General features: G+C 39.8%; 1 protein-coding gene across 11 annotated transcripts in view; it reads left to right on the plus strand.

Moving 5' to 3' along the window:
- Positions 1-15,754, plus strand: part of dtnba (dystrobrevin, beta a) — a 373,718-nt gene that overhangs the window by 240,741 nt on the left and 117,223 nt on the right. For 8 of the 11 annotated variants that reach the window (XM_043675957.1, XM_043675963.1, XM_043676010.1 and 5 more), the window contains one exon: positions 9,244-9,264. The exons of the other annotated variants lie outside the window; for them this stretch is intronic. In XM_043675957.1, the coding sequence (XP_043531892.1) occupies positions 9,244-9,264 (21 nt within the window). The remainder of the gene's footprint in view (positions 1-9,243; positions 9,265-15,754) is intronic. 11 annotated transcript variants of the gene reach the window in all.

Below are 15,754 nucleotides of genomic sequence, written 5' to 3' on the forward strand. Positions count from 1 at the left end.
GTTTAATTGGAAGCACACTAGCTTTCGGAGCGACGCTCCTTCATCAGGTGATAGTGGAGGGCTCAATCCTAACACACAGAATTTATAGAAAAAAAGATTTTGTGATTTACACATGAAAGAAGTGAAACTATCACTGTATTCTAACAGATGAAAGGCTTAACAGACAATCAATTTTTCAATGTATAATTTCAGTTACATCACACTGTAAATCTTTGCTATAAATTCTGTGTTATGATCGAGCCCTCCACTATCACCTGATGAAGGAGCGTCACTCCGAAAGCTAGTGTGCTTCCAATTAAACCCACTGGACTATAACCTGGTGTTGTGTGACTTTTAGCTTTGTACACCCCAGTCCAACACCGGCACCTCCAAATCATGACTGAAATTTAACATTGCCTTCAGTGTGCCAGCACAAACTTCTGAGAAAAAGAGTGCCTGATGACAAATTCCTCAACTTAGCACCAAGCACATGGTATACAGAACAGTCACCTTAACCTATAGTCCTGTATGTGCCAGAGAAATGGACAAGGAGAGTACAGACCTTAAATCTTGACCAAATGTCCGACATGGTTCATCTGTAAAAACCCTGCCAATTTAACAGCAGAATTGGTACTCCAATATCAGCATCCCCGCTTGGGTCTCCATTGAAGAACAGGTTAAATCATGGAGCTGAGTTGAGTAGGCCACATCATCCATATGCCTGACACAGTACTCCCACAACAAGCTCTCCCATTCCAAGCTGCTTTAAGCAGTTATCACCAGAGGAGAGAATCACTTCAAGGACGTCCTCAAATCCTGATGACATGGTACCTCCCCAATGACTGATGGGAATCTCTTGCTGAAGATTGACCAATTGGAGAACAAACATCTGCAACAGTTTCACGTGACTCCAGCAGGTCCAGATGGGGGACAAGTGCAAACAGCGGAAGGAGATTCTGAAAATTTGAGCATCCAATCCTAGATTTAGCAAGCATTGCCTGCCTGCCTGCCTACCAACCTGGTGTGTGAATTCAGTGTCCTTAGGACCTACAGAGCAGAACAATTCCTTCCTTGATCCGGAGCACCTGCTTAAGAAGAAGGGGAAGAGATTTTGATCTGTTAGCATGGATAGAATAACAATACTTGTTCAAGTTTCAATGGACTATGATTCAGAGGCAATGTTTCCTCCAGGCCACGTGGCAACCCCTGGATATTGTTGTACGGAAGTCAGACTATTTATATGACTGTACTTGCACAGCTCCATATGGACATTTAAAGGGATTGGCAATTTAAAGGCATCACCTGTACACTCAAAAAAACAGTCATGAACATTGTTTGCCCGGGAAATTAGACATAATAGTATTCACATGAGCTTACTATTGCCCTCCTTCTCAAGCCAAGATCCCAGCTGTAAAATGCACAGAGCTGGGTGAGGCTGTGGAGCAATGACCACCATCTATTGTGGATGACCTGCGCTTTCTTGAATGAGGTTGCTTCTGCAGATGGTGGCTATTCCATCGTACTCCTTACTTGAGTCTTTCATGTGGCAGAGAGATGTTGGGGAATCATAAGGTGAGCCATTTGTCGCAGTTCCCTGTTTACACCAGTAATCCCATTAAAGGACTGATCAGATGTTAATGATAAAGATTGTAATCATTGGGAACTTTCCAATGGTGCTTCCATTTCAGCTGAAAGTGATAGGGAAGTAATTAAATGAGGGACTGTTTTCTCTTGTTAAACATTGGAAAGATCAGAACCAGTTTCATTAGCCTCCATTAATTTTGTCTTGCTCTTTGGTCACTGAATCAAGACTGTTCACTATTCGACATCCTGTTTGAACCAGTGGTAAATTTCTCATCACTATACTCTCTCTATCACCCAAGGCTGCCTGCTTCTATCTCTGAAACATCACCACCTCTGTCACAGTTTAGTCCTTCTATTGATGAAACACTCACTTTATCTGCATCCTTCCCTGCTACATTTCTCAGCTGCAATTCTTAAATTGGATCAGGAAAACAGTACAGACTGTGAGGTTAAAAATTTTTGTTGCAAATTAGAATTATTTTTTCAAATTAATCGAAATTCATCTTGTTACCAATGATTCAACAGTGTTACGATATTGTGGTAAACATAGCATTGTTAAAGTTATTTGCTGTCTTGGACACATTCGGCACTGATGTCAAGATCACTTCCTGTGTAAAGATAGATTAAACAATGAAAAATATTATTTGAGCAACGTTAATGACCACTGAATTCTCCTCCACCTGGTAAAGCGGATTACAAAGTTGGGTGTGATTAGTTACACCAGCTTCAGGAAAGTCAACTGGAAAACAAAAATGAAGTTTCAGAGTCTGGTTGGTAGTTTACCTCCCTGCTCATTATTGATTTATATGTGACACATGTATTAAGATGAATGTCGAACCTTGAAATCCTGTGATGTTATGAGACATTTCTCCTCATTTATATTTTCTGGGTCCGGGCTAAACTATTAGCAAAACAATGTGTCATTTCTTAGATGTCCCAGGCAACTTACCATCAACAAATATGGATGTAGCTTTCCATTTTAAATTGTTGGATATGTTCTGTGAGCAATCTTGCTCATGAATGTTTGTACATCCATTTCACTAAGGTACGTATACATTTAAATTTCAGCAATATATGTGATTCAGGAAATCAATGTGTTCAAGTGCCTGAAGGCACTTGGATGGTGAGGTTGGAATGCAGTTAGCTCCCCAATAGTAATCCTTCTAGAGTTTTGCTTCAAAATCTGACAGCTTCACTGCTATCAAGAAATTGATGCTATTTAAATCACTTGAATGTGTCTTCAACAAAAATTCACATATTTATCTGTTTAGAGGTGGCATTTTAGTTGCTTGAAGTGTATGGTGTAAATGATGAAAATTCAAGACTTTGCACCTTTGCACCATCCTAGCTGCACCAATTCCCTGGTCATGGTTAATTATTGACTAATACTCCTCAACAACCTCAGAGGAACCTCCCTTATTGTAGCATTCTGATCAACTTACCCTTTGTGCATCCTGTGTCAGGTATGAATGAGATTGCCGACTTAGTGTTGAGAACCCATGTATAATTTATTCAATTGAAGTCTAGTTTTGTATTTTGCCAAGAATATAAATATAGCATGCTAGACAATCCAATTATCTTCATTATATTTTCTAGTGTTTCAAAAATAAAGTCTTCCTTTTGATTGACTACACCCTATTCATATAGAATTGCCGTGAAATAGGATGTACTAAGCCAAAAATGTATGCTGTTGATGAGAAAGTAACAATTGCAGATTGTAGTTATTTATATGTCCTTATATTTATATAGCCCTGTTCTCAACTTAATGGGGGCTGAAAGATAAGTTCCCAGGACCTGATGATCTGCATCCCAGAATGTTGAGAGAGCTGGTTGATGCTCTAGTAATCATCTTTCAAAATTCAGTATATTCTGCAATGATTCCTGGAGATTGGAAACTTGCAATCTCATCCTACCACTTTTAAAAAGGAACAAGGGGAAAAAAGACAGGGAAGTACAGACCTATCAGTCATATATCTGCAGGAGGGAAAATGCTTGAATCTAATATGTGATGTGATAAATGGATTACCAATGGCAGAAAAGCTCATAAAAGTAAAAGGCATTGAAGAGTTTGAGCTACCTTAATATGAAATGGTGCCAAAGAATCTCAAGGCTGAATGCCCTACTTTTGTTCCAGTGTTCTCCTGAAGCCAATGGTTATTACTCAGCAGTGCTCCCAACACCAACCTATCAGCCATTTTTCAGGTGTGAACCTCAGACTGGGGGGAAATATCTCATCACACTCAACCTTCCTTCATCATTATCATAGTTCACACAGAATTTGCAGCATAGGTCACTGAAAGTGATGAGAAGAATGAATCATACCTCATTTCCACAATCAGTGTGGCCACACCCCATCACTAAGCAACAATCCAAGAGATATAGAGTCATAGAGCATGGATACAGACCCTTCGGTCCAACAAAACCGTGCTGACCAGATATCCGATACTAATCTAGTCCCATTTGCCAGCATTCGGCCCATATCCCTCCAAACCCTTCTTATTCATGTACCCATCCAGATGCCTTTTAAATGCTGTAATTGTACCAGCCCCCACCACTTCCTCTGGCAGCTCATTCCATACACACACACCACCTTCTGTGTGAAAACATTATCACTTAGGCCCCTTTTAAATCTTTTCCCCCTCACCTCAAACCTATGCTCTCTAGTTTTGGACTCTCCTACCCTAGAGAAAACACCTTGTCTATTTATCCTATCCATGCCCCTCATGATTTTATAAACCTCTATAAGGTCACCCCTCAACCTCCGATGCTCCAGAGAAAACAGCCCCAGCCTGTTCAGCCTCTTCCTATAGCTCAAATCTTCCAACCCTGGCAACATCCTTGTAAATCTTTTCTGAACTTTTCAAGTTTCACAACATCCTTCCTATAGAAAGGAGACCAAGTTTGCATAGAATTGTCCAAAAGTGGCTTAACCAATGTTCTGTACAGCCACAACATGACCTCCCAACTCCTGTACTCAATGCAATGACCAGTAAAGGAAAGGGTACCAAATCCTTCCTCACTATCCTATCTACCTGCGACTCCACTTTCAAGGAGCTATGAACTTGCACTCCAAGGTCTCTTTGTTCAGCAACACTCCCTAGGACCTTATCATTAAGTGTATAAGTCCTGCCTTGATTTGCTTTTCCAAAATACAGCACATCACATTTATCTAAATTAAATTCCATCTGCCACTCTTCAGCCCATTGGTCCATCTGATCAAGGTCCAGTTGTAGTCTCAGATAATCTTCTTCACTGTCTACTACACCTCCAATTTTGGTGTCATCTGCAAACTTACTAACCATACCTCTATGTTCACATCCAAATCATTTATGTAAATGGTTAGGGTTACATTCTGCACAGAAAGGAATCAAAGCTGGGAGATGGTATTGGTCTTCTTGACTCCATTCCACAGTTTTTCTTCTTCAGTATTTGATCTGAAGCTAAGGTTTACAAACTGATACTTCTGCAGAGTCTTGTGCACCAATTGGGAATCCTGAGGGTAAGTGAAATTTGTGAAGTTAAAGGATCTAGCAGAATTTCAGTTCCCCCCCCATATTCCCAGTCACTACTCCCAGTACACAAAGCTTTATGCCTGGAGCATGAATTTGTATAAAGTTATCCATAATTAATTTTTATGCCACAGATTTATAACAAAATAGCATTTGAGAATTAGCAAGTTATTCAATTTATTTTCTACTTTGAGTCAATAACATTGTAAACTTATGAGCTTTTTCTTGTAAATCATTGATGATATCTTGGATATCGTTGCTGAAAAATAGATTTCCTCTTGCCCAATATGGTTTTCATTAACCTTTAGTATTGTTGTGTGTCAGAGTGCAAAAATTCATCGGAAGTATTTTTTTAGAAATAAACTGAGAAAGCAAAGCAGTGTTTCTGTTTTGACTCATCATTTGATCAAATAAAGTACAGTGACATTTACAGGAACACCCATCACCAAATGATAGATGATTTTCACAAATTTATCAGTCTCTTGCTGTCTCTTCTGGTGTTGATCTTCTGGTGTTGATCTTCTGGTGTTGATCATCTGGCAAGCCAACCTTTTTTAAATATGTTGTTTTCAGAATTACTTTCACATGTTAAACCTGAGCACATTGCAGATCAGCTTGCTAGTTCAAAATGCCATTTCCAACACCGGCAAATTAGCTTCCTGTATCAGATTAATTTGATCACTCGCTCTGGTTTCTCCCATCCAAATCCCAGTTTACTAAATAAGGTTATGAACTGTGTCTCATAATTTCAAATACATTTTATTTTGCTGTCTGCGAGATAAGCAAGGGAAGTCAATTTATTCACTAGGATAAGGAATGTGACAGAGTGTCAAGTGCAGTCAGGTTTTGAATTCCGTTCATTTGAAATGGTATTTATTCCAGTTGTTTCAGAAGAGTTCAGCCACAAAGTTACTGACTGACCTATTCCTACACCTCATTTATATGTAGGTGATCAGCAAAACAAGTATGGTGGCTGAGTATTGACCAAATACTGGGGAGAACTGCACTGTACTTGTCTGGGATAATGCCATGGGATCTTTATTTGCAGCAAGGGGCAGATAGGACCTCAGTTTACAATCACGTCTGACAGCACTTGTGGTAGTGTAGTGTCCCCACAGGGCAACATGAGAGTATCACTGTGTTAGGTGAAGAAGTTTCTAGAATACAACTTGAACCCACTGTTTTCTGAGTCAAAGGTGAGATCATTGCCAAAAAAACATAAAGCATCCCTGCCTGAGGTATGCTCCTTTAGTCTGTGATGATTGAGGGCAGTTTTCATTGATAAACTACAGCCTCAGCTGGTATAGGCCAAATCAGTAACTATCAGGAATAAAACCTGAAATATTTCCCGATTTCATGACACTTGGCCGTCAGGAAGTGAAGTTATCAATTTCACCATTGGCTGAAGTCATGCTTCAGTTCATTAAGAAAAAACTACCATATATTTGTGTAAAAGTCAAATTCTTTTAGACTATTTTTAAAGGTTCAATTTATAAAGTCGGCTAATACGTGGGCACAAGTTTTGAGGGGCTGAAATTCATGCTGCAGTTCAAAATACCGTATTATTAGCAGAAGTCAATTTGATCGCACAACTAATCCCAGGTAAAGAAGAAAAACACAATGAGTTATGGTAAAGGTAATTACCGGATAAAAGTAAGAGAAACAAGAATGAATTACTAGGAGGAAATTTTATTCATACAAACCAGTAAGAAAGTTTAACATGTCAAAGATTCATTGAAATCCTGCAGAATCACACTGTTCCATGTGGTCATGGTCTGGTATAATGGCACACTTAAAATGAAACATTTATTAAATTCTGAATGTGTAAGTGCCTTAAACTTTGCCGCCAAATTCTTCTGTTTCCCTCCCATTTATGAACCTCAACAACATTAACAAATTTGTCAAAGAATTGAAGATCTACCAGTATGTAGCTAATCTATCTCACTTTTATTCAGATATAATGGTATAATTAAAATGATTAACTTTTTAACGATATTAACATTTGGATGTAGAGTGAACAAAGTGTGATTAGTACCGATAGTCTTAGTAACGGTCTGAATAAATGAATGAATCAATCAAAACGTGCTGTGTAGTAAACCAAGTCTGATAAGTAGTTATGAATGAATGTAGTAAACAAAGGGTGATTAGAATTACTAGTATGAATGAATGAATGTAATTTTATTTAAGTGGGTTAATGGGAACATGCAGTTTCCTTTGTAAGAGGTTTATAATGTAATATAGCTGAAAATGTGTTGCTGGAAAAGCGCAGCAGGTCAGGCAGCATCCAAGGAACAGGAGAATCGACGTTTCGGGCATAAGCCCTTCTTCAGGCTTATGCCCGAAACGTCGATTCTCCTGTTCCTTGGATGCTGCCTGACCTCTGCGCTTTTCCAGCAACACATTTTCAGCTCTGATCTCCAGCATCTGCAGTCCTCACTTTCTCCTTGAAGATTATAATGTAATATAGTAAGGTCAACTTTTACATGTGATATATGGAAAATACAAGATGTTTTGGCCATAATTAAGAGGTCAACTTTTACAGGAGATGGACTTTTACACGAGTGTATACGGTAATGAAAATAAGATGGTGTGAATCAGACCTACCTGTATATCCCAGTTTGTGGGCGGCACGGTGGCGGAGTGGTTAGCACTGCTGCCTCACAGCGCCAGAGACCCGGGTTCAATTCCTGCCTCAGACGACTGACTGTGTGGAGTTTGCACGTTCTCCCCGTGTCTGCGTGGGTTTCCTCCGGGTGCTCCGGTTTCCTCCCACAGTCCAAAGATGTGCAGGTCAGGTGAATTGGCCATGCTAAATTCCCCATAGTGTTAGGTAAGTGGTAAATGTTGGGGTATGGGTGGTTTGCGCTTCGGCGGGTCGGTGTGGACTTGTTGGGCCGAAGGGCCTGTTTCCACACTGTAAAGTAATCTAATCTAATCTAAAAATCTAAACCCCACAGTAAATCTGGGTAAAACACTGGGAATGCTAGAAATCTAAAATCAAAACAGAAAATACCGCAAACTCAGCAGAAAAAGGGTTGAAATTTCAGTTTAATGTGCCGAAGTGGTTATCGATGTGTAACATAATCTTCCTTTCCATAGATAGTGCCTAACAGCATTTAGTGTATTTTCACATCCTCAGTGTAACTGTTTTGCATACCATCGAAGAAGTGGCAGGAAGGAAATCCTATGTTATGCGAAAACCTTCTGTTGTCCTCAAGAGAAAAATAATTTTGTCTTAAATAACACACAAATATTTGTGAGGAGTGTTCCAATATTGTTTACAGACTGTAGGTTCATGTTCTGATAACATTTGGAGTGTGCTTTGAGGCTCTCCTGTTATCTGTGGTTCTTAAGGATTTAAAATCGACTTTTCAATAATTGCTCATTGAGGGGTTAGTATTCCTTCTTTCATCTTTATATATCGGTGACTTTTTTTCTGAAATATGAATCTGGTTTTGACTTTTGGGTATAAACACGTACATCAAAATGATTTTTATTGAGCTAACAGTCACATGAGGATGTAAGAACACTCCTGTTAGAGGACTGTGGTCCTGGATCTGTTTGTGGCTGCACATTTGTTCACATGGAAAGAAAGGAGCAGATAACTATATGTTTAGACACTTCTTGTGTTATCTACTTGCAGTTGCATCAAGGTAGCTCAGCAGTTGATTGGAAGAAAAACTGGATGCTTGGTCCAAGTCCTATAATTATACTGAGCAATTTGTGGTTACTACTTGGAGCTTTGGTGGCAGGTGGTTAGGGTAAGAGGTTGTGTGAGGACAGGGATGGGCATAACAGAGCATGTTAAAGCTGAAAGAAAAGTTCCAGAAGGATGTCGAAGTGATACCCCTGACTGGCTTAATGAATAAGAATTATGTAGTTGCCTTGTATGTCGGCCTGTGCCAAGTACAAAGTCCAATTGAATACCCTTCTATATAATAAAACAAAGAACTGCAGATACAGGAAACAAAAACAGAAATTGTTGGAAAAACTCAGCAGGTCTGGCAGCATCTGCTTTTGCTCCACAGATTCTGCCTGACTTGCTGAGTTTTTCCAGCAATTTATTTTTTCTAATACTCTTCTTTACCTTTCACAACTGCAGATATCTATCTCATGTCTAATAATCTATCTCTCTTTCTCTCTTTCCTTTTCCAAATGCTGACTTGTGTAGGACGAGGAACAGAAGCAGGCAGTAAGTTTGACTCAATCTTATGTTGTTCAGGGTTTGATTTTAGTGCATGGAAAAATGATGAGTTTTTTCTGGGGATTCTTGGGAAGGATATAGGTGAATATAAATATAATAAAAGTATCAGAAACTTGCAATATTTCATTAATTGAAGGTGGTATTTAGCTCAGCATTTTATATGAATAATTACTGTGAAACTCTGCACCTGGCATTTTAAATAAAAGCAGTGTGATTGGAGTCATTTATTCCTGGAGTTAATAGTGTAACTGAACCACATATCACAGATTCTTACAGAAAGAGGGACTTTTGCTGCCATGTGTTTTCCATTATTTGAAAGAGGTTTACGATTAATTCCAGTGCCTTGCTCAGAGAGACTTAGAGTTTTACAGAGCGTTAAGAGGCCAATCTGTCCCCACTTGTCATTTCCCTGAAATAGTTTCCTTTTCAATTTTGCATACAATACTTATATAAAATTATATTCTTATACACCAGGCCCTCCTTTTTGCCCAATGTAGCAATGGCATGAATTGATCAGGTGTGTCCCCTGGCCAACGTTTGCATGTCAAGTCCACCTGACCATCTCGATTAGATTAGATTAGATTCCCTACAGTGTGGAAACAGGCCCTTCAACCCAACAAGTTCACACCGACCCTCCAAAGAGCAATCCACCCAGTCCCATTTCCCTCTGACTAACGCACCTAACATAACGGGCAATTTAGCATTGCCAATTCACCTGACCTGTGGGAGGAAACCGGAGCACCCGGAGGAAACCCACTCAGACACTGGGAGAATGTGCAAACTCCACACAGACAGTTGCCCGAGGCTGGAATCGAACCCAGGTCCCTGGTGCTGTGAGGCAGCAGTGCTAACCACTGAGCCACCATGCCACCCCATCTAAAATGGGATTGATATATAATAATTTGGGCATGAGATTTTCCTTCTTCATTTTTAAACCTGCCCGTTTTGTAAGGAGAATTCATTGTTATTGACAGCTTTGCTCTAGGTTTTGTGATGCGATTTCAATCCTGGTTCTTCACCCTGATCCCACAAATTTTGAATTGGCAGCAAGAATCCTGAGGAGACATATTGAAGTTCTTGCATTACCCCAAAGATATTCAGGGTCTCTAATATGCCAATGTAATCAGGGGTCCTGAAAGATGCATTGCCTTAATAAGGTGATAAGGTAGAGATATAACCAAGTTGGTGGAAGATCTCTGAAAAGCAAGAAAGTCTTCAAAAAATGTTGGTACATTATCATAATCATTCACATCAGAGGAAGTAGAATAAATGCCTTGAAAAATAAAGTTTGTTAATTTCTGGACTGTAGTGCAAAACCCTAGTTAGTAATCTCAGAATAGTTTGGAGGAGGATGTTTCAGACTCATAGAGCACCTTTGAGGAGAAAGTGAGGACTGCAGATGCTGGAGATCAGAGCTGAAAAATGTGTTGCTGGAAAAGCGCAGGAGGTCAGGCCGCATCCGAGGACCAGGAGAATCGACGTTTCGGGCATGAGCCCTGAATAATTTCCTGAAGAAGGGCTCATGCCCAAAACATCGATTCTCCTGCTCCTTGGATGCTGCCTGACCTGCTGTGCTTTTCCAGCAACACATTTTCAGCTCATAGAGCACCTTCACAACTTGCAGGACAGAAACATGCTATGTAGCTCAGATTTGCTTCACTATAACAGATGGATGCCGGTTTTACTTCCTTACAGAGAAGATAGATAATAGTTTGGAAGAATTGAAACTAACAAGTAGGAAGGGAAGGCACCCAAAGCAGCTATTGATTAAAAAGAAGTATGGAGTGTAGAGTGATGTTGGGAGAAGTGATACTGTTATAGGGAGCTATAAGGTGAAGGAGCATGTACAACCACAGGAGTTAAGTGTGTAAAACCAAAAGGTATGTGAAAAGACAAGGAAATAATGGTCAAATTAATAAACACTGTCTGAGATGATTACTTCTAATTGTGTATGTGAATTATTAGATTTGTTTGAATAAAATGGGTGAACAAGAATCCGTTTCTGGAGAACAATAATGAGATATCGTGGACCATCATAAAGAGCTGGCTCAATCATGGTACATACTGGGTAAATGTACAGGAGCAAAACCTCTTTAATGACGATTAAACCTTCAAACTAGAAGGGATCAGAGACCTAGGACAATCAAGTTTGATCCAATCTCGCTGCAGATGAAGCAGGAAAGTTATGAAAAAATACAAAAAATTAGGAGAGGGAAACTGACCGTGATATTTTATTGTATATTCGGGGGTAGAAACATTTATGCAGGGTTTTTATTGTTGATGTCAGTATACCAGAGATAGTTTGGAACTTTCCAAAGGATACAGTAGGAGTACAAACATAATCCTGGTCATTATACTGAATTGTTACTTAAGACAATTGACCAATGAACCCAAATGAGAAAAGTTTGCAATGGGACCTAATCATGAGTGACCTGGAAATACTAGAACATCTCAGATTCAAGGAACATCTTGGCACGAGTAATCACAACATTTTTATATTTGGTTTAGAATGAAAGGAAATGTGTCTACAATTGAACCTTTCAAATTTAGAAGATCGATTTTAGTAAAAGGTAACAGTATAACATGAAAGTAGACAATGCTTGGAAACTCTATACGGAGCATAATAAAATCATATTGCTGAAGATAAAAGGTGATTACAGTGGAGAACAAAGGAAGACTGTGGGCAATAAGTCCAAAAATCAGAGGTCGCTGCTTCTAGCTCAGATGTCAGAAAATGAGATGAAGATACTCGGGAGCAGTAGAAGAACGTCAAATCTTTCTCTGAATATAGTTGATGCAGCAGCAGCTGGAAAAGGAAATAGTGTAATTGTTGAAAGATGATATACCAAGAGATTTCAAATATTGTACAATAACTTATTTAATTTGTTTGTGAGGAAATTATTCATGGAAATTTAATTTGGGGGAAAACAGCAAAAGTAAATAGAAATTTTAGATTATAACTGTGATCAGCGGTTATTTTAGAGATTATAACTGTGATCAGCGGTTCAGGGTATTGAAATAAAGCAAGATTTAGAGAGACTTGATCGTAAATTTTTTAAATCAAATGAGGGTAAAACTGGTCACAGTTCTATTTTTAGGGAATCATTGAGACTGGAGATCAAGCAACGTAGCAGCTATCTTCATGTGTGCCTCCAGTTCATTCAGTCAGTTACTGCCCATAATCAATGCTATGAATAATACAGTCAGCATCATGAAAGAAAGGATAATAAATATTTTTACATATTTTTAGGATGGCAAGAAGGAATCAAAAGGGATTTTGTTTATTCTCTCGTGGGCTGTAGGCTTTGCTGGCTGGCCATCATTTCTTGCACATCTGTCACAGAGTCATAGAGATGTACAGCTCGGAAACAGACCCTTCGGTCCAACCTGTCCATGCCGACCAGATATCCCAACCCAATCTAGTCCCACCTGCCAGCACTTGGCCCATATCCCTCTCAACCTTTCCTATTCATATACCCATCCAGATGCCTTTTAAATTCCTCTCACAGTCCAAAGATGTGCAGGTCAGTGAATTGGCCAAGCTAAATTGCCCATAGTGTTAGGTGCGTTAGTCAGAGGGAAATGGGTCAGGGTGGGTTACTCTTTGGAGGGTCAATGTGGACTGGTTGGACTGAAGGGCCTGTTTCCACACCGTAGGGGATCTAATCAAAATGCTGTCATTGTACCAGCTTCTGGCAGCTCATTCCATACACGTATCACCCTCAGCATGAAAAAGTTGCCCCTTAGGTCCCTTTTAAATTTTTCTCTCTCACCCTAAACCTATGCCCTCTAGTTCTGGACGCCCCCACCCAGGGAAAAGACTTTGTCTATTTATCCTATCCATGCCCTTTATGATTTTATAAACCTCTATAAGGTCACCCCTCAGCCGCCGATGCTCCAGGGAAAGCAGCTCCAGCCTATTAATCCTCTCCCTGTAGCTCAAATCCTCCAACCTTGGCAATGTCCTGGTAAATCTGTTTTGAACCCTTTCAAGTTCCACAACATCCTCCACCCAATTTAAACACTTCTCCCCCCACCCCCCACCCAAAAGTGAACAAGGGGGACTTTGAAGGTTTGGCAGGACTCTTTGTTGTTGCCTTTTGTTTTAGAAATCTTTCAGCAGTTTGGCACAACTAAGTGGCTTTCTATGCCATTTCAGAGGGCAAGTAAGAGTCAAAGACAGTGCTCTGGGTCTGGAGTCACATGTAAGCCACATGAGGTACAGGCAACAGATCTCCTTCACTAAATGAAATGAATGAAACAGATGGTTCTTTATAAAAATTGACAACAGTTTTGTGGTCATTATTAGCCTTTTAATTGCAGGCATTTTTGTATTAAAATTCTAACTCAGGTCCCTCGACTAATACCTGAGACTCTGAATTACTAGTCTAGTGACAATGTCACTACCCCATTGCCACCATAGTTATTGAAGTGATGTTCCTTCCAAAGAGGGAAGGGGTGTATTAGGAGACTTTGTTTGTTGAGGTGGAATAAAAATGACCTGAGTTGTAGGAAGCTGCTGGTTCATCTTCCTAATCAGCAGTTATAAATAAAATTATGTCCATGTCGGAGTGAAGTCGATCAAGAGTGAAATCACTCTAACTTCTGTCTGAATGGTTTGAAGCAAGGGAGAGCAGCAGACCTGTCTCAGTTCAGAAATGACGGTAGATGCATCAAGCAGGACAATCCAGCTGTACACATCCAGCTTCTCGGTGGATTTTCCAAGATTTCTTAGTGATTCAATAATGAAGCTTTGGAAAAGCTCTGGTGCTACTCCTATAATTTCCAACAAACTCCACAGCTTTGACTATGGCAGAAAGGTCATCACAGTTTTCACATTCTGCATATAGCCCGCAGGCCAAGATCAGGAATTTGAACTACATTCCCATGAAAGAGAAGCCATCGGCGCTGTCTGTGCTAGGACAGCTGAGTTTATTCAGGGATCCCACAAAGGTAACTGTGAGGTTAGTAAACAGAGATAGAGTTTGAATGGGGTAAGGAAAGATTGGTGTGGGCATAAATGCCAGCATTGTCCAGTTCACTGAGTGACCAGTTTCTGTGTTGTGTATATGTGTGTGTGTGTGTGTGTATGTGTATATATATATAATACATACATATGTGTATACATATGTATATATGGTGTAACTCAGTGTAAGCTCTTACAGAATTGTGGGCACCATTGATTGCCACTAGGTGACTTTGGCAGGTGACTATGACGCACAGTGTCTTCCAATCTGTGAAATTGCATGTGATTGGATAAGCAGGTGTTCCTGTTGGTGAATTTCCAAAATGTTGAAAACCTTTCACCATTTTGTAACTGTCGCCTTGTTTCACATTCTGATGCTGAACTCTCATCCATTCCTTCATTACCTCCAGACTTGAATATTCCAGTGTATTCCTGGCTAGCCTCACATATTCTACCCTCTAAACTGAATGTTGTCCAAATGTATCCTAAATCACACTGAGTCCTGTTCACCTATCATCCTTTTGCTCAGTATCCCACACTGACACCGGGTTAAGCAACACCTCAATTTTACTTTGCTTTCATGTTCATGGCCATGCCTCTCCCCATCTTTATAACCTCCCCAGCTCCGTAGCTCACAGAGGTAGACCTGCTCCTCAAATTCTGACATGTTGAGTATTTGAAATTTTAATTGTTCCAACATTGGAAGTTGTGCCTTCAGCTGCCTGGATTCTGTGATCTTCAATTTCCTCCTGATGTCCTTCTGTATCTTGATTCTCCTTTTAAGTCATTTTGTAAAAAGCTCCCTCCTTGATCAAGCATTTGGTCAGCTGCCCTAAAGATTTTGTTCAGGTTTTGCTTGTGAAGAGCTGACTACTATAAAGGTGCTATTTCAAAGTAAGGTGTGATAGTGCTGCTTATATTACTCAGTGAGTTCACTGTCCTCTGTCTAATTCAATGTATGGAGCAAAAAAAGCATTGAGACCATTTCCAGATTGTCCTGCAGTCAGCCACCCTCTCCCTATTGACTGCCCCAGAATTGGTCACATCTCTTGTAAGATTGTCAATGTGAATTTAATACCTTTTTGGGTATTTTTGAGACAGAGATGCCCAGCAGTCTGCCAAGTCATAGCATTTCCTATCCTGATTTGTCTAACTTGGTCATGAAACTCCATCCTTGTGTCATCCTGACAACCTGTTTTCCCAATGATCTCTGTGTCATCAGCAATTTTGACCAAAATGCACTGTAGCCCTTTGTCAAAGTTACTAATAAAGCTTGTGAATAGCTATATCCATCAATGATCACTGCACTACTCAAACATTTATGGTTTGCCAACCTGAAAAATACTATTTATCCCAACTTTCTTTCTTTCTTTCTTTCTTTCTTTCTTTCTTTCTTTCTCTCTTTCTCTCTTTCTTTCTCTCTTTCTTTCTCTCTTTCTTTCTCTCTCTCTTTCTCTCTCTCTTTCTCTCTCTCTCTCTCTCTCTCTTTCTCTCTCTCTTTCTCTCTCTCTT

This window comes from Chiloscyllium plagiosum, chromosome 3 (genome assembly GCF_004010195.1).
Source record: "Chiloscyllium plagiosum isolate BGI_BamShark_2017 chromosome 3, ASM401019v2, whole genome shotgun sequence".
In the NCBI taxonomy this organism is placed as follows: Eukaryota; Metazoa; Chordata; class Chondrichthyes; order Orectolobiformes; family Hemiscylliidae; genus Chiloscyllium; species Chiloscyllium plagiosum.